This window comes from Dermacentor silvarum, chromosome 6 (genome assembly GCF_013339745.2).
Source record: "Dermacentor silvarum isolate Dsil-2018 chromosome 6, BIME_Dsil_1.4, whole genome shotgun sequence".
NCBI classification, from domain to species: Eukaryota; Metazoa; Arthropoda; class Arachnida; order Ixodida; family Ixodidae; genus Dermacentor; species Dermacentor silvarum.
Genome location: NC_051159.1, coordinates 151,832,479 through 151,856,312, shown reverse-complemented (window position 1 = coordinate 151,856,312; position 23,834 = coordinate 151,832,479). Strand labels below are relative to the sequence as shown.

Sequence of the window (23,834 nt, the reverse complement as noted above, 5' to 3'; positions counted from 1 at the left end):
TCACTGACGTTCGTACTCACGTCTGCTCACATTCACTGGCATTCAAGCACGTTCATAGTCCCGTCAACTCACTCTTACCCGAGCTTACTGCACGCTCGTCCTCCCCACCTGTGCCGCATTTTCGTGGCTATTTAGCTGCACTAACCCATGTTAAATATGCAGCTTTACCATTTTTAACGTCGACCATTTCCTCTCATCAAATGTTCCAGCTGCCATAGTGACGAAAGCTGCGAAACCACTGATGCTGTTTTCAGCCTCTGTAATCAGTGCTGATGCCAGCTTTCAATACTCACTAACGCGCGTACTCGGATCCACTCATATTCACTGACGCTTACTTGCACTCACACTCACGTTCGTGTTCGCGCCCTCTCACACTCACCGCCTCTCACCCACATTCATACTCACGCACACTCACGACCTCCACCACTCATTCCCACTAATCTTCATGCCTGTGAAATGTATGTCAGCAGATACAGAACCAGGGTAGCCTTTAAGCAGGGAAGAGGGGGCCTCATCAAAAATGTACAATGAATGGAAGAAGGGTGCTTAGTGCACACATTGTCAGCGCTGAAGTGCTGGCATGTCTTTGGGGGTTGGAGGGGGCGGGGGGGGATGTAAGGCGGGCCTCCGCCCCCCTCTTCCTCTCCCCGCTCGATCCGCCAGTCAGTGTGACTGTGTATGAGTGAATATGCCGATATATGACTACGTACCTGACACCTGCGTTTTGAACCACGTTCCGGAAATTTTCGGAAATTTCTAGCTGTACTTACTCGGGTTAAACATACATGCATCCATGCATGTACATGCATCCATACATGCATCCATGCATCCATGCATACATGCATCCATGCAAACATACATGCATTGAAACATTTAGCATTTTGTGTTGTTGACAGTTTCCTCTCGTGTTTATCGAATGTTCCAGCAGCTACCACAACGAAGAGCTGCGTAATCACTTACGCCAGTTTCAGCGTCTGTAATCAGTGCTGACCCCAGCTCGCGGTGCCGGAGAGGTGTGCGGTTTGTTCCTGGTTGAACCTTGTGTGGAGATTGCTCCAAGGTGAGAAACAAGACGCGGCCCTATAAGTTAGCAAAGCAGGGTGCTCTCGGGGCACTTGCTGCACCGCAATAGAACCTAGGACTGGATACTAAGGTAAGTGTGGCAAAATGCGTTTTATGCATTGTGATGTAAGCTACATTGCTAAAGAACCTGAAAAATCATACAGTTGATGTTTTACTTAAAACTGCAGCAGTCACGAGGGCTAAAAATCACCGCAGAAAGATCTCAGAAGCGCGTTCAAGGGACGTGTGTTACGAATTTTTTACAGTAAAACTAATTCATTTTTGACGACTTAAATATTGCATTGCAAATCAACATACTCTAATTTTATCCGCAACTTGACATCAAACATGAGTATTATGTTAAGTGGTAGCTGCGCGCAGTACGTGGGTTGGCTATTTTCGTACCTAGAAAAATTCATACGTAATGAAATTTCAGTGATACAACGTCTGTTATTTAGCAGGGCCAATAATGTGCAGGTTCTCCGTTCAAGCTCAAACATTCACTGTCGCCTCCTTGAAAATCCTTCTGTCATCTTCCAACAAATGTTTACGTAGTTTTCTCCTATTTTAAGAAGCAGTCAAGACTCAGTCCGAGTTTTACCTACTTGAGAGCCGCCGTAGTTGTCCGCTTAGTTCTTCCAAAGTGTGCACGTGAAAATGCCGGTTCACTTTGTCTTCTGAACGAATAATTTATACACCGCTTTTGGGAACTGCTAACTGGAATGCCAAGGTATTTCGTAGCACATTTCAATGTACCTTAAAACTGGCGCTACATTTAGGTTTTCTATATAAATAGTCAAGGCTTCATTACAGCTCTGCTTCAGTTTCACAATTCTAACGTACGCCATAATGTAAACAACCAAATGTTAATTAGTGAATATTTTATTAGCTGCCACAACAGTGCGATTTGTCATGCAAATAACGTCCGCCTATTCAAAGCATCCACCTGAACAGGCCGAATTGTGCTGTATCTTCCATTCTATTTCTTTTTTACTTCATTCAGTGAAAGAAAGAAAAACACGGGGTATGTGATATTGTTTCAATGTTGATTCCACGGCTGTTCCCGGCTAGTCGATAATTTGTTTGCTAAACTTTATGTTGTTATTGGCTCGACAGCGACACATGGTCACTCGTCGTCTAAACTGCCTTGCACAGCGCGATGAACCCTTCGCGCCACTCGAACGCACGTTCACATGAACGCATGTCCATGTAGTACATGTTGCCCATCTATGCACTAACAGACAACGAAGGCCACTACAATGTCTGTTTTTCTTGCATTTCTCGTCGTTTATTTCCTAGAAATCCAGGCCACATGTAGATGGACCGATAATTCAGCGTGATGCGACACTTGAGCTCCTTCTTTCTATAAAGTATATGCGGCAGTTTGACTATTGACATGAAACGAATAGAAGCTTAGTGCAGTGACTTTACAACCGTGATTTCTCTACTACGGCCTATATCTTCTCAGAAAACGGCTCAGGAAAGAAAATTTCTGAAACCAAGTCGATGACCACTGCAAGCCTTCTGAATCATACTGCAGCTTTTAAAAATCGAACTTATCTAGTAACACCAACTTTTCTTTAGTGACAGCGTTTAAGCAATGAAGCAAAATTTATTTTTAGGGCTTGAGAGATAGATCGGAATAATCGCACCACGAACTATATACAAAAGGTCCTCGTACAAAAATACAAAAGGCCGCTCGTAGTCCCAATGTAGAGCCAAATGCCTCTCTTTATTTTGCGACATATCTATATGGCCACCTAAATACGTCAGTTTCCTGTTGAAGTAATCACTGTGGTTATGAGGAGGACGGGATCGCGAGGACTTCGTTCTCAACAGATCTCAAGCGCACGGACGGCCGTGAAACGGCACTACCACAGCCAAAAAATGTTATTCAAGCGAAGCTTGTATTGCGTTACAAATTTCGGTGGTGGCGTAGTCACTCAAAAAGTCACGTGTGGCGCATACCCGCATGGGCATGCGGGTATGAGCCAGGGATAAGAAATAAAGTAAGTAAGAAGGAAAAAAAGAGAAAGAAGGAAAGAGCAGGTGCGGGGTAAGCTGCGTCGGCGCCGGATCACGTGACCCGCGCGACCAATCAGTGTCGTTTGGTGTGTCGCAGGGAGGGAAAGGGAAGGAAAGGTGGTTGCATCGCCTCAGATCAGCAGTGCTGCAGAAATATGCATCTTTTCCCACCCTGAACCTCTACTACTACTCAGATCAGTTTCGGCGAGCGCATGCGAAGGCCGCGCGTGGTGCGTTCCGCCGAGAAGCAGGCTGCGTTTGAGCAACGGCGCCGCGAACTCGCTCGGGAAAGGGCTCATCGTCGACGTGCCGAATATAGCGTGAGGGCTTCCCAAGCCGAGGCGAAACATCGGCGAAGAGCCGCGGACCCCGAGTTGCGGGAGCGCGATGTTGAGGCCAATCGTCAGCGAAGAGCCGCTGACTCTGGGTTTAGGGCAAACGAAGCGGAACTCGTGCGACAGCGTCGTCTTGCCACCCAAGCTTCTCCTACCCCCATTTCCTCGACAGCAGAAGGGTGCTGAACCTTTTTCCACAACGTCGATACTCATCAGTTGTCTATTGAAATGTCATCTTGATGTACCTACAATACATGAAAATGGGTGCTTCTTATATGGTGACTGCTTCCTGTGCGCTTGACACAGCTAGGTATAATGACTGTTGCCGAATACGAGTTTTTATTACTCTGAGCTGTGCAGGTGCAGTACTTGTGATGGAAAACTAGAAAAAACGTTTTTGACATAATTAACAGGATCCCGCTACTAATATAGCAATCCTGTTACTTGGCGCATGTTCATCAATTCAGCGGCCACTCTGCTCATGCTGTCAACCGTAAACGCCGTATCGTGGCCCTCGAATCCAGAATACTCAAGTGATTGTTCGAATAGCTTTAATGATATCAGGTGCTCCTCTCTAACGAAAATAATTCTAATAAATACCCGCAGTAAATACATCAGGAACGAAGAAAGTGACCACGATTGGTCTCTGTGCAGCAGTCTTCACATTACACTTGTACATAGCGAAGCAAATGTGCATAAACACGTTAAAAATATAGCTTTTCTTATATTAAAATTACATTTAGTTGATCTTGGTCTTTTTCAGAAGTCTCTGACAATGTCTTGTTCAGAGTTTCACCCCATTGTTGAATCTTAGTAACTTTCGAACATTGTTCAAGTCTGTTTCTCCCTTTTGTTGTGAACTTGCCTTGCATTTTGTTGTATGTAAACCGTCCTTTTTCATAATGCATGTCTTATAGTTGATCTGCTTGTTTGCTTGCTTGTTTGTTTGTTTGTTTGTTTGTTTGTTTTTTCTTTTCTTGCTTTTTCATTGGGCCCAATTGGGTCCTCTTGTTTGATTTTATTCTTTTTCTACTTATATGTTTTTATTTATTTTTTTACTTTTTCCTGTAGATTTTTTTTTCACTTGGTTGTTTGTTACTGGACCCGTGCACCCTTCTGGGCACGATAAGTAAACAATTGATTAATTGATTGATTTGTTTGTTGATTTGTTAATTATTATTCAGTTTGAAAATATTTATACAATTGGCCGAGAGGAAAGAAAATGAATAAGCAGGCTGGCAGCTACTACCGGAAGGATCACGACGCCTGCTAACTCTTAAGGAAGGAGATGGTAGAAGTAAAAATGTAAAATAGAAAGAAGGGAAGTAAAGCGGAAAGAAAGAACAAGACGACGAATCATAATGACTGAACTAAGACAATGACAAATGATGAGAGTACAACATTTTCCTTTGTGCGACAACACACCAATAATTTAGTGGCCTGCTTCTCCCCCCCCCCCCCCCCCTGCATTTCTGTCGTGTCGCGTAGATTCAATAATGAAGATCTACAGAGGTATGCCGACCCAGTCACAGGTCACAAGAATGGTGATGATAATTGTTTTCGCACTGAGCGTGCCAGTGGCCGAGACCCACGTAGTGTTCAGCAGCGATCAAGGCAGCAGCCACTGTGAGAGCATCTATAGGCGATACAGCGAAGATCACATACTGTGCCGGCAGCGCCCGATCACCTGCCGCGCTGTTGACTCGGGCATCGAAGACGCCGACAAGAGAATCATCCTCGCCACACACAACCGCTTCCGGAGTCAAATCGCAATGGGATATTGCTGCTCGTGGCTGCCCCGTGCTTCCAACATGCTGGAAATGGTGAGGCTACATCCATGCTTAGCTTCCCCATGGCTTTGTACGGGTGAGATATAGAGTGAGAACTAGGAAAGCTGGGAGCCTAACCAGATGCAGGTCCAGTTCGCTACCCTGCACAGGGAGAAGGGGATAAAGGGGCGAAGAGAGAGAGAGAGAGGGAAGGAACGAGAGAAAGAGCACTAGCTGCGTGCTCACTTGAATGTGCGCACCTAGAAACAGTCGCAGAGACCTGTTGACTTCAGGTACTGTAGCAACACCCTCGTTGCTACAGCCTCGTTGCGAAACGCAGTACTACCATGGTCCAAGCACATTCGATTCTTAAAATGGTCTTGAGTCTTCTCTTTCTTTTTTTCCTGCACGAGTAATGCTACCAGAGCTTTTACCCTTATCATCAGATCATAGAAGCGAACTTAACTAGAGCAACTTCATGAGTGCCGTCATTTAAGGTCTCGGTGCTGGTTTAGATGCGATCCATCGACCCTTCATTTGAAAGATATTCCTTCGTATATAAATGCATTAAATTAAAAAATTACAAGTTGTGGGCTTTCAACTAAACCAAACAGTAGTTCACGGAACATGCCCGAGAAAAAAGGTAGGCATCGCTTGAGACCATTTGCAGAGTGCAACAAACACATAACTCACTGCAAATGGCATATTGGTCAAGCGTTCGATCCTAAAAGACGCGTTCATTTCTTCTTATGCCTCGCGGAGGCCAGACTTGTAAAAAACAGTGCATGCCTGTCCATGCCACCTTGGTTGAACGCACGTACCAATTGTCTACGTCCTACTTTTGGTTTTCCACCCACATGAGCAATCATTTTTCACTAAAACTGTACAGATATTCATAACTCTAACTGCGGATATAATGGTTGTCATTCTTCTAATCTACAGCGGATTCTACTGACTTCCGGCGGTAAACATTCGTTAACTAAGCGACAATAGAACGAAGTTATGTTACTAGTATTACAAAGTGTTCCCCACTCCTGAAAATACCAGAAAAGTATGCGGTGTGCTGAGCGCGTCATAGTTTGAAATGCAGGAAGGCGATACGCCGTTGGTGGAATTGCATTTTATTTCCTATACGTGGACGCGCCAGCAGTTTTGTGAATGATGGTAAACTCGTCATGCCCCAATTAATTGCGATTTTTTTTATTTCTTACAAGTTTCGTATACGTATGGAAACTATTATATGGATGATGTGCCTTGCAGGAATGGGACGACGATCTCGCAAGAGTGGCGCAGGCCTATGCCGAACTTTGCACTAACCAGCCAACCTGTCCCTCGTGTATGAAAATCGGTACGTTAAACCAATCATGACCGTTCAGTCAATCATGTGATATAACACCTTGCTTTTAGCTGTCTCAAGCGTTTTTCGCCTGGTCGTACGTGTCATTAAGAAAGATGTTTCAATGGGCATTTTCATCAACGTTCATTTAACAAGAGAAAACGTAGCTTGTTCATTCCTCCCTAAACAGTTCATCGGTCACTATCTCCACAGTCATAATAAATGCGCGATCAACAGTGTACGCTCAGTTGATATTGCGGCTGGTCAGCACGCAAAGTAGTTCCTATTTCCGGAAACCTCAACCCACCGTGGTTGCTTAGTGGCTATGGTGTTGGGCTGCTAAGCACAAACACGTATAGAGCGCTGCTCTATACGTGTTTTCACTTCGCGATATATTGGCTGATGCAGACAATCTGTCTCGTGCGGCACGTTGCAAATGGAACGTAGTTTGGCCCAACTGCCTCGCTAATCTGGAGATCGCGAGAGGCAGCGCGAGGGTGGCGCGTGGGTGCAATTCACAGCAGTCGCCGTCGAACGTCCCACACGATGTGCGCTACTCGGGCGCCATCTCGTAGTCATCGTCGCAGCACTAGGTTTTTTTCTTCTCACGCTTTCGCCATACCCTCCTTCGCTTTCCGCCTCATGGTTCTGCTGCATCCTCCTCTCCGCTTTACTCCTCGCGTCTTTCATCCCCTGCTGCACTCCGCGTTCGCTTTTATATTTCACTGTGCTCGTTCGCTCGGTTACAATAAGTGACGACGTCAACGCCGACGCTCGCCGCAGGAACGGTGCCTAAAAGCTGCGCTCTAAATGTTTTGGCAGAGCGCTACGCGGGACCCTGGCGCGTCATGCTTGAATACGTGAGGCAACTATGCATATGAATCAGTAATCGTGTAGCAGCTTACTAGGCCAATTGGTCGCGCATCATGTCATGCTATATCACAGTAGTGGAAGCGAAATATCGTGCTTGTTCCATCACCGAAAGGTTAAAAATGAAGAATCTTTCACTTCCTAATCTGGTGCTTTCTTTTTTTTTCAACTTGCGTTAATACAGGGAAATTCCCGACCGTCGGCCGCACCCATTACGTCATGCACACGGATTCTGAGGACGACAGCCCTGACTGGGAAGGATGCATAGGGAACATGTTTAACGAGTCGCTCAGGGTTCCCATCGCAGGTTCAAGTACACCGTTGAGAACAATTCATGGAGCCGAAAGTTTCACTCAGGTGAGAACACATCAATTTAATTACAGATCGCAAAATTGGGCTTGCGAGATAAAATAAGATGATGACGACATTCTATGTTACTTTAAATAACAAAATATTACGCTTTCAGCGTGTTACACCGTGAGGCACCTTTTTACAGCGTGAGCCGTTTCTGGTCGCGATGATGCCACCGCCGCCCCGTAACGGCTATCGCGGAAATGCGAAAAAAAGTGCCCGCCCTCCACTGAGATCGAGCCCAGGCCCGCTGCGTGGGAGTCGGATACTTTACCACTGAGCCACGCAAGCGCTTGCTATCAGGCAGAAGAAAAATTCCCTTGATATGCGCCCAGGCGCAACGCAGGCGCAGACGACCCGAGCCTCCGTCAGTATGGTAGCGCCGTCTGGTTAGCGTGCCTGCAACCGCCGCGTGCGACGAGATGCGATTCAGACGAGGCGCGCAATCAACGCTATCCCGTTGTTAGATGTGCGCCACGTATTCTCGCCGTCGACACCGACGCCGGGTGGGCAGTTCAGATCGTTCTCGTCAAAATCGAGACGAACAGACTGCCGCGAAGACCCTGTTGTGCGTGGTGCCGAAATTGGAACTACTCTTGAGCTGCTCCACCAGCTTACACTGTGACTGCTGCGTGTGTAACGCGGCAGCAGCTTTTTAGACAAGCCGATGCGGCGACACAGCGTCGATAGGAGGACAACGGAGCCGGGAGGAAATCGGTCGTCCCGATGTCGGCTGTCCTACCGGATCTTCTGTGCGGCCTGAGACTCAGTGAGCCGGGAGCCGGCAATGTGGCGTGCTGTACGTGTGAGCACGGGCAAAGACGTATTGAGCCTATTCAAAGAGAGTGTTCTTCGAGGAAGGAAGCAATGTGTCACGGGGCAAAGTAGGGTGGCGGCCGAACAAAAAGAGGATGAAAGCCAGGGGTCACGTGATGGGACGAATTATATGCGAAGGTCACGAAGGGTAACGTGCACTCCCTATCACTGTGCTCGTCAGAAACGTACATAGCAATTCTTTCAACGTGCGATTGAGCCGCTCCGTGAGTCCGTTTATCTGCGGGTATTAGGCAATGGAAGGCTTGTGCTCGGCAGAACAGGAGCGAAGTAGGCCTTCCATAACGCGGGACAAGTAGATGCGCGGCCGCAATCAGTGAGGAGCTGCCGGAATGCGCCCTGATGGAGGATGACGTCATGTAGAAGGAAATCTGCCACCTCAGTTGACAGCTTGTGCGCAAAGCTCGCGTGATCGCATACTGGGTCGCGTAATCAGCCACGACAACGACCCATTTATTGCCAGATATCGACGTCGGAAAAAGGCCGAGAAGATCGAGACCGATCCTACCTCAACACGTCAAATCGTCGTAACAATATCCCCAGAAAATCTTAATGAATGCTGTAATCCTGAATGTAGAAATTTCTACATCGGCTCACTGCTATTTTCGAAGCGCCCCCCACTCGCACCGTTCCCCTTTAAGGGGCCCTGAACAAACCCTCAGGTTTGGTGAAATATCATAGTCCGCTGGTAGCCATACGCTGCTGTAAATATCTCAGCCAAGTTTTGCTGTCATACGCGGGGCATGGAGCTCGCAGGCGGAGCGTGAAGTCACCTTTCTCTCAAATGCTCTCGTTTCAACAGAAGCTATGATTCTCCTTCTTTTCTGGGTACCTTATTTAGTAATAAAGCACATTCCTATACGCGGCTGCTCTTGGTTGCTGCGGTGGCCTACGCCGCTGCCGCCGCGAGGTGCCGCCGCGAGTCCACTGCCGAAGCCCACTGCGGCTTGCTGAGGACAACCGCCTTTGGCTTATGTTTAGCGCCTCGTAGGCACCAAAATTGGACGTCGTGGCGTCTACGTTAGCATCCAAAATGAAATTTAAACTGCGCGCCATAGTGACATTTCAAAGACGGAGCGCTGTGGCCACGTCCCCCTCCGCTGTAGCCTTCGCAGTGCAAGGCATTGAAGAAGGAACGGGAGCACAGCAGAGGCCGCGTTTGATTGCCAATAACTCCGCTTCTGCTGAACGCATTCAAGTACTATTTGCGGTGAAGTATTTCTCAAATAGCCTATTTTCACTTCAACTGTCTTTCTCCACTTCGATAAAAAGTGGTTCAGGGCCCCTTTAATCATGACCTCGAATGTACGGTGGCGCACTGCAAATCACGAAAGCTGTAGTTCGAGGTCGGGCACCTAGTAGGCTGCAACTTTTCGCAAAACGGATGAGTAAAACACACTAGAAAAAGGCATAGAAATCGGTGAAGGCGAGATAATGAGAAGGGCGAAGCAAAGAAAGTGATAGCAGGTTTAGTGTAGCGCTCGAGTTCTTATACCCGTGCCACGCGGGCAAAGTAAAGTGCACTTTGAGCGAGTGCACTTTGCGGCTAGTGTCATTCGCAGGCTGCTACACGGGAACGCTTAGTGACACTCACTGCAGAGTGCACTCGCCGGCGAGTGTGTTCGGCGAACTCACTTCGCGGCGGCGAAGTGTGTAGCCTCGTTAGCAATGCTTCGAAGATACATAAAGTGATATTGAAAGAAGAGTCAGGAGTAATTTTTAATAACATTGTTTTAAATTGCGACCGTTTCAAGATAATAAAATGTGCCACACCGCAAAAAAAATTAAGACCAGCAAAAAACTATCTCGCTCTCGGGCTGTTCACGACCACGCCGGGTAATGACTGCGCAGTTGTTTGGCGGATCGAGTCGTTCTGACTGTGACTGGTGAAATTGCCGTCGTTGCCGGTGCTTGTAAAGGTGGATTGTAAATGTTGTTTGGAACTATAGTAAACTGTTTCGTGCACACATTTTTATATTAACAAATATATGCTTTCCCGTCTGACCCCCGATGGCCTGGCCATCAATTTGAAAGAACACTTTTCTTTCTCGTGTAGCAGCGCGCCACCAAAGTGACACTCAACGCGCTGAAGTGCACTCGCTCAAAGTGCACTTTACTTTGCCCGTGTGGCACGGGTATTAGGACGGCGTTCTAAGAAACCACCACGGCCACATTTTGTCGCAGCGCAGCGTGTGATACAAATGCTGCTGCGCAGCACAAACAGCACTTTGCGCTACAATGACCCGCCGGGGTGGCTCAGTCAGCTAAGGTGTTGCGCTGCTGAGCACGATGTCGCAGGATCGAATCCCGGCCCCGGCGGCCACATTTTGATGGAGGCGAAACGCAAAAACGCCCCTGTGCTTTCGTTGTAGTGCACGTTAAAGCACCCCAGGTGGTCAAAATTAATCCGGAGACCTCCACTACGGCGTGCCTCAGAATTTGTTTTGGCACGTAAAACCCCAGAAAGAAGAAGAAGAAGAAGCGCTACAATGTGCTCCATAGCGCTAAAGTAATGAGCACCACCGTCAGCGGCGTTGTAGACATCCCATCTCTCTACTGTAACGAGATGAGACAAAAGGAAACCGTCGGCGTTAGTAGATTAACTTTTACTACTTGTTCCGCTCAGGCCACTGTGTGCATACAGCTGCACAGCTTGTGTTTCTGCTGGAATGACATGGTGTGGAATTTGGAGATTGCCGATGCATCCACTTGACGATTTTCTTATAGGGCGTTCTCTCAGCCAAGAGCACGGCACGTCATGGCCTCTGCGAAGACATTTCTAACACTCCGCGCGCGGGCCATGAACGCGCCGTCGCAGCGCGCAGGCGATGACGGCGACTGCGACGGCGGAAACGCCGCTCGACCGCCTTATAACTCATGTCGCAATAAAGTTTGAATTGATACCTATGGCAGTGTCACTGCTGCAGCGGTTAAGAGGAAGCTCGCAGCTCAACTTCGAGTTCTTCCTTAAAGCACGCAAAATTCTTTTAATAAACAACCACGGGACCAATTTCAATGAAATCAATTGCATTTAAGAGAGTTGCATTTAAGAGAGTAGGTAAGCTATAGCAACCGTAGTAAGGCGAATATTCATTCAGATGAAAATTGTCACTAAAATTACCAAAAATTCGAAATAAGTGTATGAGAAATTTAAGCACGAAGTTTACAATCCGTAACCTTTCACTAAACCAAATATCCCAGTTTTCTAAACGGCATCTCTTAATGCAGCTGAAGTGGACAATCGTGATTGAAGTTTACATCTTACGTAAAACTTGCCATGTTTACGAGCGTTTTGCAAAATTGTTACTGACAATCTAGCGGTATATTGCAGGGTGCTTTATAATATATAAGTTTTGCCGGCTTTAGATGTATGAATAAGTACAGTTTACAAAATTGTCACTTTTTTTATGCTTTAGTTATAGAGTCCGGATACGTTAGAAATCCACTTGCTGCAGTTACTAGCCTTTAATTTCAACTTTTATATGCAACTACTCCCGCAAAATTCGGTGCAGTGGTTTTCTACAAAAATTATTTCTTCGTTCGCGCATAGTTACAAAGAAGCCCCCGAGATAAACCTTTCTCTTAAAGGGTCCCTGAAATAGTTCGGACAAATTTTGTAGACGGGTAGGGTACAGCTCAAAAAAAAAAAAAAAAACATTCGCGCCACAATTTAAGTGAAGCGTCTCATATTAAGAGAGCTATGGACGATTACAAGTTATCCTCCTCCCTATCCAGGCATTTCCTCCTCAATTCGTTCGTCGAGTTATCGGGACTAAGCTCCGCCTTCGCTGGCTTTGCGTCATGTTGTGACTTGTTGTCGTCTACTTCCGGTTGTCTTGGAGCCAGCGCGCGAAGGCTCTCCAACCTCTCCGCTAGCCGCCCGGCCGTCGATTATATCCAGCGAGAGCGATCAAGCAGCGTGCGTTGCGAGCGTTCTGGTCACTGCGCCGAGCGTGTATATGGTATTCCGGTAACCACAGGCAAGCTGAGTGTTTTGACGGATAGGCAGAGGCGTAAACTAAAGCCCCTTCATACCGCTGTGATGAAGGAGCTTCGTAGACGTACGTGAGCGGCATGCACGGTCCAGCCATCTGATGCCACAGAGCTTAACCAGCCAAATACAGAGATAATATTCCTGTAACCAAGTGTAAAACATTTTAAACATATAAAAACACAACGTGTTCAAGATTACGCTCCTGCCGAAAATTTGAGCCAGCAGCAAAGTAGAAAAACTTGGTTACTGCTATATTAGCTGTGTGTTTGTTGAGCTTTGTGCCGCCAGGTGGCTGCACCGTGCAAACAGTTCACGTTTGCGCCTCTGTTCATCACGTAAAACGTGGTAAAACGACAAGTACACTTACGCTTGCGTTTACCTGAATACCGGACACGCTAAACTCTATTGTGGCAACCCTTCGACGTAAAGTGACGGCCGCAAACGCGTAGATGCTGGCGCCATTCGGATACCGACAGTCGGATGCGCTGCAGCCACTCCGCTCGTCTGGTGCCTTGCAGACGGGCACGATGTCGCAGCTTGACAGGTCGCCGATCGCTACGTTTGCAGCCCACAACTACCACAACGCAACAAGGGCGAACCATGGTGCTCGCGAAAACAAAGAACGAGACCAACACTGACCATGTAACTCTGGTCAACACGAAGCACGTTGTAACACAAGCAGACGACACTTGCTGTGGTGCGGAACTGCTTTTAGTGTCATGATACATGCCCTTGTGGATTCTTTTTCTGTTACTTTTGTTTTTATAGGAACAAATTAACTAACATTTAAACTATTACGAACAACATTTGTTCACCATAATGTTGGAAAAATTATCGATCACGCGCCCTGGGCAGCTAATCAGATAGCTCCAGCTCACTGACACGTTATGGTCAAATCGCGTCAATCGCTCACGAAACTCAGCCGATTGGCGTGCTGCGATCGGTAGCGATGTACCTTTTTAAAAATTTGTAATAAATTACACGCTTGACGTGCAGCGCTTAGATGCGTTCATTAATGATCAGAAGGATCTACTCTAACGACTCGGTACGTTTGTACAAAATCGTGAGTGAGTGAGTGAAACAACTTTATTGACGATCCGGCATAAAGGGGGGAAGGGGTAGGGGAATTCAAGATCATTTCAGGGTCCCTTTAAGAATGCACTAAACAAAATTTTCAAAAAAGGAAACTAATAATTATACAATATTTTATTTTTCACAAGACGAACATGTTCGTCCCATGAAAATGAAATAATCTAGGATATGCTCCTACCCTCGTTTTAATAAGAATGTGTCACCCCGCATTATATTATTGGCACTACCAAGTCAGAGAATAAAAAATTTGTTAGCCTATGTAAAAGAAAAATATTTCTATCCCAATTTAGCCTAAACCACTGGGTGGCCAGAACTAGTCATCAATAGGCAAGTTTGACACCGCTAATTCATAGGTTAATTGAAATAAGTTCTAATTCTAGCAAAATTGTTTCAGGCTTTAGCTGTAACAAGGACAGAGAAGAAGTTATGTAAAATTTCCTAAAACCAGCGACGCTAATATTTACACATCAAATGCAAACATATAACAAGAGCACGGAAAAGTAACTTTCTCACCTGTAAGAGCAGCCTGCAAAGTGGAAAAGGTGCAATATGAGAGCCGGGACTTTTCCGAGAGCAGTCATACAGTAAGAAAGATAAGTTATAAAACTTGTTTCTCATTTGGCTGTATATTATTTTTTGCAGTGGCATCTCTTAGCAAACATTTAGTGGGTGCTGCTTTAATTTCTTTTTCTTTTTACTAATATGCTTTTCTTTGCGGTCCATGAGGGATTAGTTACATATCAGGTCTTAAATCTCTTCTGTTACCTAATGTAGCACACTCCTTCGATCGCGCTTACTGTGAAAGGATGGCACGCTTGTTTTAAAAGCTCCTCTATGGTGTATCAGAATAGGACAGTGGCGCCGTTCGCGGTCGAGGGGCCCTTTTTGCGCGGACGGCCTGGGGTGCTGGAGCACACCGGTCTACTGCAGGGTCCTCTGTCGTTAAAGCGCTGTTGTTGGCAATCATTTTTGGCAAGCGGAGCCGTATAGCTACAACACAAGGCCTCTGGGGGCAGCAGTAGTAGTTCTTGGGTACGCCATGTTTATGATGCCCATGCGAATTCGCCGATTGCTCGATATTTATTTTCCTACTTTGGTCGCACATTTTATTGCGATAGCAATTATATGGACACTCCAAGCGGATTTCTGCTGTCGGCGTCGCCGTCGCCGTGGCCGTGAGGTTCCGAATGAAGTACAGCGGCGATGAAATCGTCACCGCGCGCCGTATGCTGTATGTGCGAGTGAAAGCGCGCGAGGGACGCGCGCTTTCACTGGGAGCGAACGCACGGTGGAGAGAAACCGCGACTTCTTCCGTCGCGCGAGAGGCCGGGGAGGGGGGGGGGAGGGATGGAGGGGAGGCGACGTTTAGCTGCGGCATCAAATGCGTATTTATGAAAAATGTTGCGAGGCGAGAAGGGGATAAAGACTTCCAACGGTGCTCGACGAGTGTCCTGTTATGATCTCGTCTAAAACCTCCGAGCCGCCGCCAGAGGCACCGGCAACAGTCTACAACGCCGCGCGCGTTCGTTGCGAACGCGGGGAAAACGCCAACGGCGTCGACAACACTTCTGCGCGTTGCTGGTGCTGCTACATGTCCAAGTTTATACAGCTGATAAAACTACCACGGCCGCTGGATCAAAAAAAGGTGCGGCCTGCCGCGTCGGGCGCGTTGCAATGGGAGCGAATGTGACAGCCGTAGTTGCATTGTCGACCGCTTGGCTAGGTCAAACGGCGCTAGTCATCGGTGATGGAACGCGCCGTCGGCTGGCACGCGCGACGGCGTTCCAAGCGCGTTCCTGACGCATTTGCTATGCCGATGCCAGACAACAGCCCCCGACGTGTGGCGCCGCGGCGGATCACACCGTTTTATTGCGATAGCAATTATATGGACACTCCAAAGCAGATTTCTGCCGTCGGCGTCGCCGTCGTCGTCGCCGTTGCCGTGATGTTCCGTATGACGTCAATGGGAGATGAAATCGTCGCCGCGCGCCGCCGAACGCTGTATGTGCGAGTGAAAGTGCGCGAGGGACGCGCTCTTTCACGGGGAGTGAACCCACGGCGGAGAACAAACGCGCGTTCTGCGCCGTGCTCCCTTAAGGTACAGTGTACTAGAATAGGGTACTGTACTTAAGGGCTGCAGAAGTAGGCGTCTCTTTCCTCCTTTACAATCACCATATATGTAGAGCAAACGCATGATGATGATAAGGTTCTTGAGGGAAAGGGAAAGGTTGGCTTCTTCCGACGCGCGAAAGGCGGTGGGGGAGGGGGGGGGGGAGGGAAGGGAGGTGTTTGCGGCACCAAGTGGCACAAGTGCAGAGGCTCCGGCAACAGTCACCAACGCCGCACGCATCATTTTGAGCGAACGCGTCGTTCTGCGTGCCGGTGCTGCTGCATGTCCAAGTTTATACAGCTGCGCTATATCATTACTCCGTGCTAGGCTAGTCGAATTGATGCTTCGCCTTTCTGAAACTTCGAAGACTTTATGGAAGCGCTGCTTCCAGTCACAGTTTCGCCAAAGGCGAAGCATCAATTGCGATAGCAATGAAGAGGTGAGCGGCTTTATCAGCTGTAGCAACAACACTCAGAACTGTTGTCGACGCCGTCGGCGTTTTGCCCGCGTTCGCTCAAAATGCGTGCGGCGTTGGTGACTGTTGCTCGATATAAATAGGCACTCCGCAGCTAAACGTCGCCTCCCTTCCCTCCCCCTCCCCCACGGCCTCTCGCGCGTCGAAGAAGGCGCGTTTGCTCTACATATATGGTGATTGTAAAGGAGAAAGAGACGCCTACTTCTGCAGCCCTTAAGCGAGCACGGCGCAGAACGCGCGTTTGTTCTCCGCCGTGCGTTCACTCCCCGTGAAAGCGCGCGCCCCTCGCGCCCTTTCACTCGCACATACAGCGTTCGGCGCGCGGCGACGAGGGAGTTCGCCCTGACTGTCGAAGAGAGAGGTTGTGTTGCGTCTCGCTCCGACGACCTCGCCTCGCCAGTCGCGCCTAGCTCTTCTCCCGTGCGGTCGTGCCTGCACATCGCCCCGGCGTGTGCTGCACGAGCCGCGTGGCTCACCATCGTCGGCGACGTCACCTGCAGCCGCGCACGATTTGCGCGTCCCAACGCGCAACCCTGTGTGTTCCCTGCGGGCTTGCATCGTGCGACGAGTGGATTTGCTTCAGTGTTGTGCTCCGCGAGTGGCGTTCCCAACCCGACATCTGTGCCGCGTCCCCGGCTGTGCCGCCTCGTGCGCGCATCGCGTGGTCGGTGCTGTGCGCGCGACGTGCGTGTAGTGTGTTTGCCCCCCTGTGACGCGCGGTTCGCGTGTTGACTGCGGAGCCGAACGGCATGGAGGGCTTCCGCAGGCCAGGAGAGCGCCCGCCGCGCGCGGGCCATCGTCGAAGTGCGAGCGCGTCTCTCGCGACCTTTGTGCCCGTGACGCTACAAGCGTCGCGTGAGCGAGGCGAACTAGAGGTGCGCGCCGCCGAGATCGTGGACGCGTGGATAAAGAAACAGGCCACCACCACCCAAGCAGCTGCCGCCGCGGCCGCGCCCGCCGTCACCGAGACACACGTGGCGCCGGCTATACCTTCCCCGCAAGCGAGCCTTCCCCCCTCGGAGCAGGACGCCGCCATTGCTGCCATGGCGAGCACCCCGCTGCCCCCATCCGACGACGAGGAGGCCATGGACTCCTCCTCCTCGCGCAAACGCATGCGCGAAGCAGAGAGCGAGGAGGAGGAGCAAACCGGTCGCCGCAAGCTGCCGCCGCCGACCGCCCCACCTTGCCCGGAGAGCAGGGACGACGGCGACGCCATCTCCCGGCGCCCGGGGGACTCAGCCGCCTCCTCGTCATCGCCCGCGGCACGAGATGGCGCCCCCGCCGATCCGCCGGCTGCGCCGGCTCTCCTGCTCCTCTCGACCACCAGCGCCGCCCCTCGGACGCCCGGCGAGTCGTCCGCTGCCTCCTTCGCGCTCTCCCCGAGGGAGGGCGCGCGCATCAACACGGTCGCTCCTCCGGCTGCCGGTGAGGCTGGCGCGAGCTCTCCTGCGTCGTCTGCTACGGCGGATGCTCGTGACGCGCCCGAGTCTGTGCCGTTGGGGCTCGCGCACGATCCCCGAGCAGACAGAGCCCCAGCCGGTCCGACGCAGCACGGCCTCGCCCACCCAGCGGCGAGGTTCCTGAAGGATCCCCCCCACCACACTCTACCGAGGCAGGAGGGGAAAAACAAGAAGCAGAAGAAGGCGGGGAAAAGCTCTGCACCCAAACAGGCTTCCCCCCCTGCTGCCCCTCCGGCCCCGAGGCCCACTCTGGCGGGCTCCGGCACACCCACAGCAAAGGCTGCTGCACAGGAGGCCCCAACCACCCATGCACCACCAGCTGAGGGCTTCCAGCTGGTGCTGTCCAAGGCCGATCGCCGCCGCGCAAGGGCACCAGTGAGTGCTGCCATCCCGGTGAACCCCGCGGTCATTGGCACGGCCCTCTTCCGCCCATCTGTGGTGGGTGGCACTTTCAGAGGAGCACCACGCCTCTCTCTTGCGGCGGTGCTCTCAGCGCGGCCAGGTGTTGCCGCTGTGAGAGTCAATCACAGGCGCAACATCGTGGCCGCCGACGCCACCACCCAGAGGTGCTTGGAGGAGCTGCTGGCCACCACGGAGCTCCGGGGAATACCGGTGACTGCCCGGCAGCCTGCCGAGCGAGGCAGGAGCACTGGTTTTGTCCACGGCGCCGACGGCATCCCCGCAGACGCGGACCTGCTGGGGGCCATCGAGTCGGGAGTCCCAGTGCTGGCTGCTACCAGGGAGGCCAACACCATCACCATCCGGTTCGCGGGGCCGGTCCCCCCTGAGCATGTGAGCCTCTACAAGCTCCGGTTCAGGGTGCGACCGTCCAGACCGCGTCCACTGCAGTGCCAGCAGTGTGGCCGCTTTGGGCACGTGGCTGCCTCCTGCGACTCGCCATCCAGCTGCCGTCATTGTGGGAGGTCTCACGAGCAGGGTGACAGCTGCCCCAACGCGGCCCACTGCCGCAACTGCGGTGGCCACCACCCCGCAAATACTCCTGCCTGCCCCAGGTGGCAGGAGGAACGCAGGGTGGCCACCATCTTGGCAACAGCGCCTGCTCCCCTCTCCCGCCGGGCAGTCCGCGCTGGTGTCCGGGAGGAGAACCTGCAGGCCAAGGCCACCTCAACGCCTGTGCAGGGCCTGTCTTATGCACAGGCACTGGCCGGCCTCCCACAGGCGCCCCAGCAGAAGGCAGCCCCCCCCCGGACGGCCACCCACACCGGCCCCACGGAAGCAGCGACGCCAGCCGCCAGCCACCCCTGGGAGCGAGCCCACCACAGCCCCAGCATCACTGGCAATGCCTGGCCCGGACCCTCGGGACCAGATCATTGCCAGCCTGCAGCTCGCCCTGAAGGCCATCGGGGAGATGCTGCCTGCCGAGAGCCCCCTCCGAGCCATCTGCCTGCAGGCAGTGGCAGTCCCGACCACAGTCAACCAGCATGGCTGATCCCTCACCAGCCACAGCTGGGAAATGCCGTCGCCGCCCGAGTGTTCTCCAATGGAACACCAACTCACTGCGGCGGCGGCATGCAGAGCTGTGCGCGCACCTCCTGCGGTGTGATTTCGACGTCCTCGCACTGCAGGAGGTGTACACTGTGGCCGAGGACCTGCGGCTGCCGGGATACACGGGCTACTCTGGCGCCACCACCTGCTCGACGCAGAGCTGCACGGACGCTCCCTGCCTGCAGGGTGCCCACAAGAAGGGGAAGCCGAGGACTGCCATCTACGTCCGCAGCAGCCTGGCCCACTCGGTGACCCCAGTCTCGGACGTCGTAGGCGGCGCCATGGAGTGCTGTGCTGTCACGGTACGCCTTGACAGACAGGACACGACTGTGGCGAGCGTCTACGTTCGTCCTGGACAACAGTGGGACCCCTCCAGCCTGGTGCGGCTTGCAGCACGCCTCGGCGGACATGCAGTCCTGTGCGGTGACTTCAACGCCCACCACACCGACTGGGGCAGCCGCAGGTGCACCCGCCGAGGCAGGGACCTCTGCAACGCCATCAGCCGAGCAGGCCTGGTGGTACTCAACAAAGGAGGACCCACGTACGTCCGCCGTGGGGTGAGCACAGCCATCGACCTCTCCCTCACCACCGAGCAGCGCTCCTATGACTGGGCTACAACTCCCGACACTTGGGGATCTGATCACTTCCCCATCTTGATCACCCCCGGGTGTGGGAGAAGGCCGAGGTCACGAACATACCACGTCACAGACTGGTCCCTGTTCAGGAAGCGCTGCAGTGAGTTGGAAGATGGCTGTGACCTCCTGAGTGCCATCATGGAGTGCGCCCAGGCAGCCACAGTCCAGTGCTCTGCTCTGCCCGATACTCCTGCCCCGGATCTGCTCCTGCTCAACCTCCGTGCGTCCAGGCGACGCGTGGAGCGCCGAGCAATCCGGACGGGCAATGCAGAGCACTGGACCGAATACAGGAGAGCGGATGCCCGCTGCAGACGACAGGCCAGGCGCAGAAGGAGCCAGAGCTGGGGGAGCCTCTGCGCCACCATCGAGAACCGCTCCAAGGGCCCCCTGGCCTGGCGCCTCCTAAAGTCCCTGACCGGCAGGAAGGTCAACCGCCACCCCGTCCTCGCGGTGGCTATCTCGCTGGGCATCAGCGAGGCGGCCCTGGCGGAGTTGCTAGCGGACCACTTCGCCCCCCCGGCTGCCCTCGCTGCGGCCATCCTGCCGGTCGGACTTCCCCCTGCCAACCCGCCTACCTGCCTGCTGGAGCTGCATCCGGAGTGGGCGACCAGCCAGATCGCGGCCATCTGCCAGGACCCACTGACTCTCCACGAGCTGCAGATGGCCCTGAGGAGGGGCAAGCGTCGCAGTGCACCGGGAGCAGACGGAGTGACACTCCAGATGCTCCGCAACCTGGCCACCAGTGAGCAACGACGCCTGCTCGACTGCTACAACAACATCTGGTGGTCAGGACAGGTGCCGGAGGCCTGGCGCACAGCCATCGTGGCCCCCATTCTGAAGAGCAATAAGCCGGCTAACGAGCTGTCCTCATACCGACCGGTCTCTCTCACCTCCGCTGCCTGCAAGGTGATGGAGGCCATTGCTCTGGCACGGCTCGAATGGGTGGCCCGCGCCTGCGGGTTCCTCGCGGACCAGCAGACAGGCTTCCGGCGCCGAAGGTGCACTGCGGACTCCATCGCAGACGTCGTCTCCACCCTGGAGGACGCCAGGGCCAGCGGAGACCTCGCCATGCTCCTCCTCATCGACGTCAAGGGGGCGTTCGATGGCCTCCCACATGCGGTCGTCCAGCAGGCTCTGGACCTCCTGGGCATTGGCGGCAACCTGCGGCGGTTCCTGTCATCGTTCCTGAACGACCGCACCCTCAGGGTCCGCGTGGGCCATGCAAGGAGCACTCCCCGTCCGGTCGCAGCAGGCGTACCACAAGGGTCAGTGGTGAGCCCGTTTCTCTTCAACCTCGCCCTGGCCCGGTTGCCTGCTGCACTGCCGACCGACCCTCACTACAAGGTGGAGTGCTCCATCTACGCGGATGACATCGCCCTGTGGGTGCGGGGACCGCCACAGTCAAGCCGCCACGTGTGCCTGGCCCTCCAGAGAGCCCTGGACACCACGGCCGCCTACCTGGGAAGCATCGGACTCTCGGTTTCGACGGGGAAGACGGTGGCCCTCCTCGTCCACCCGAGAGCAGCGGCACGGCGCTCAGCTCCCCGGCTGCAGCTGGAAGGCGTGCGCATCCCATGGAGTACGACTGTGTCGTACCTTGGGCTGCGCATCGACCACCGGCTAACCTGGCTACCGGCAGTCGGGGCCATGCAGACCCAGACCATCAGGGTCCGCAAGGCCGTGTCGCAGCTCCTTGCCCATGGAGAGGGCTGCTCGGTGAAGTGGGCCCTGCGGCTCTACGAGGCGGCGGCCACATCACGCCTGCGGTACGCCCTCCCGCTGGTGGCGCTGCCGCCACGCCGCCTCGAAAAGTTGGAGCTGCAGCACCGGGCGGCCATCCGACTCTGCCTGGGCGTCCCCCGGAGCTCCCAGATTGCCGCTACCCTTGCGGAGGCTGGAGCATGGCCCCTGTCGCTCCTCTTCCTGCAGCAGGGGCTGAGGCACGTCGACCGCCTCCACCATGCTCCTGATGGCAGAGGCCTGCTGCGTCGCCTCCAGTCCCGGCCTTCCTCAAGGATGGGTCAGCTGTGCCGCCTCTACGAGGAGGTGGTTGGCAACCCACCGCCGAATGCGGTACAGCTGCCCCCACCGCAGAGGCCTCCTGTCCCCATCGCCACGGAGCTGCCCGGGATTTCGAAGAGGCGCTCACCCGCTTGCGCCCTGCAGCAGACGGCCGCCTGCCTCCTGGACGAGACCCTCGGAGACCACCTCCTGGTGTACGTCGACGGTTCGGTGGTACCGGACACCGGCTCTGCCACGGCGGCCTGCACGGCACCAGCCCTGCAGAAGAGCAGGCAGTGTCGACTGCCCAGACACGCCAGCTCGACTGCAGCGGAGGTGGCAGGCCTCCACCTGGCCGTCGACCTACTCTCTGAGGAGCTTCCTGGGGTACCAGCGGCCATCCTCTGCGACTCCAGGGCAGCCCTCCTCGGCCTGCAGAGGCCAGAAAGCGCCAGCCTTGGAGTCGCACTGCTGTCTACCCGGCTGACAGCGCTGCAGGACGCAGGCCACCCGGTGTCCCTGCACTGGATCCCCGCCCACGTAGGGATCCCGGGCAACGAGGCAGCCGACACCCTGGCGAAGGACGCCCACCACACCACTGTGCCCCTCAGTCGGGCCGTGACGGAGGGCGACTTCACAGGACTGAGGCTGCGGCGACACCTGGCGACCCACCACCCAGACAAACGGGTGGCACTGGGATGCCCCCCACGACCACTCCCCCAGCGAGGCCTGGCTCGCAGGGAGACCTCGCTCCTTCTCCGGCTCCGCATCGGCTGCAGCTGGACGGCAGCACGCAGCTACCGACTGGGACGAGCGACGTCCCCGGCCTGCAGCTCCTGCGGGGAGCCGGAGACGATCGAACATCTCCTGCTGGCCTGCCCGGCGTACCTCCAGCAGCGGGGCCCACTCCTGCAGGAGTTCCGCCGCCTGGGCCTCCCCTGTGGCAAGGAGGAAGATCTCCTCTTCCCCGGCCGACACCACCTTTCTGCACTTCGAGGCGTCGTGGAGTTCCTTGACTCGTCAGGGCTCTCCGCACGCCTCTAAGGACATTTCTACAAGCGGGAAGGCCTCACGGCCTCCCACTCCACCCCGGGCCTGACCGGCCTGGCACAACACCCCTGCAGACTCTGCAGCACACCAAGGCCTTCCATCTCGGCCTGATACGTGCCGCCTATGCCTGCCGGTTTTGCTTCGCCCAGCCATGGCGTCTCCACTCTATCCCTTCTTTCGCTCCCACTTACCCCTCCCCGTTGGCGCTGAGCCGTGCTCCCTCAAGGGCTGCAGAAGATAGCGCCAACCTTTCCCTTTCCCTCAAGAACCACTTACCTACCGGCGCTGAGCCGTGCTCCCTCAAGGGCGCAGAAGATAGCGCCAACCTTTCCCCTTCCCTCAAGAACCACTTACCGACGATTTCATCTCCAAATTGACGTCTACGGAACCTCACGGCGACGGCGACGGCGACAGCGACGGCGTCGGCGACGGCGACGCCGACGCAGAAATCTGCTTTTGAGTGTCCATAATAATTGCTATCGCAATAAAACACTTGCGGCTCTACAATGTCTGTGGAAAGCATGGTTAGGCTGGCCCTTCTATGCACCCCCAGAGACGTCGGCATCAAACGTGTCCGAAAGTCATTGACCTCTTCGCTCGGTTTCCCCGCGAGAGAAGTTTGGTCCTGTAGTTAGCGCAGGAGCAAAATCATGCAAGTAAAAAGCTCTGTTACTTCAGGCCCTAAGCTCGTGATTATGAAAAGGATGACTGTTCATTAGCATTTAAAACCGCAGAAATTGTAGCCGTTTATTCTAGCAGTTAGCATCATGATCAAAATTATCGTGCGAATACGAAAATTGCGAGGACAATCAATAATCAACTTTGACCACCTTTGCATGAGAGCCCGGCCTACGCGGCGGTTTGCCAAAACACCACACTCGGAAATTGGGTAGTTCAACTTGCCGCATCATCTGTGGCTTTCGTTTGTC

The 23,834-nt window shown here is 53.3% G+C and overlaps 1 protein-coding gene across 7 annotated transcripts in view; it reads left to right on the top strand.

Moving 5' to 3' along the window:
- Positions 1–1,013: 1,013 nt before the first annotated feature.
- The window catches only part of LOC119456971 (CRISP/Allergen/PR-1), an 80,315-nt gene continuing 57,494 nt past the window's right edge, over positions 1,014–23,834 (top strand). For 3 of the 7 annotated variants that reach the window (XM_049669626.1, XM_049669625.1, XM_049669627.1), the window contains exons 1-3: positions 4,904–5,245; positions 6,452–6,539; positions 7,582–7,754. In XM_049669626.1, coding sequence (XP_049525583.1) covers positions 4,919–5,245; positions 6,452–6,539; positions 7,582–7,754 — 588 coding nt within the window. In that variant the 5' untranslated portion in view covers positions 4,904–4,918. Of the gene's footprint in view, positions 1,061–4,903; positions 5,246–6,451; positions 6,540–7,581; positions 7,755–23,834 lie in introns of those variants that run through there. The other 4 variants (XM_049669623.1, XM_037717893.2, XM_049669628.1 and 1 more) reach the window with 4 other exon arrangements.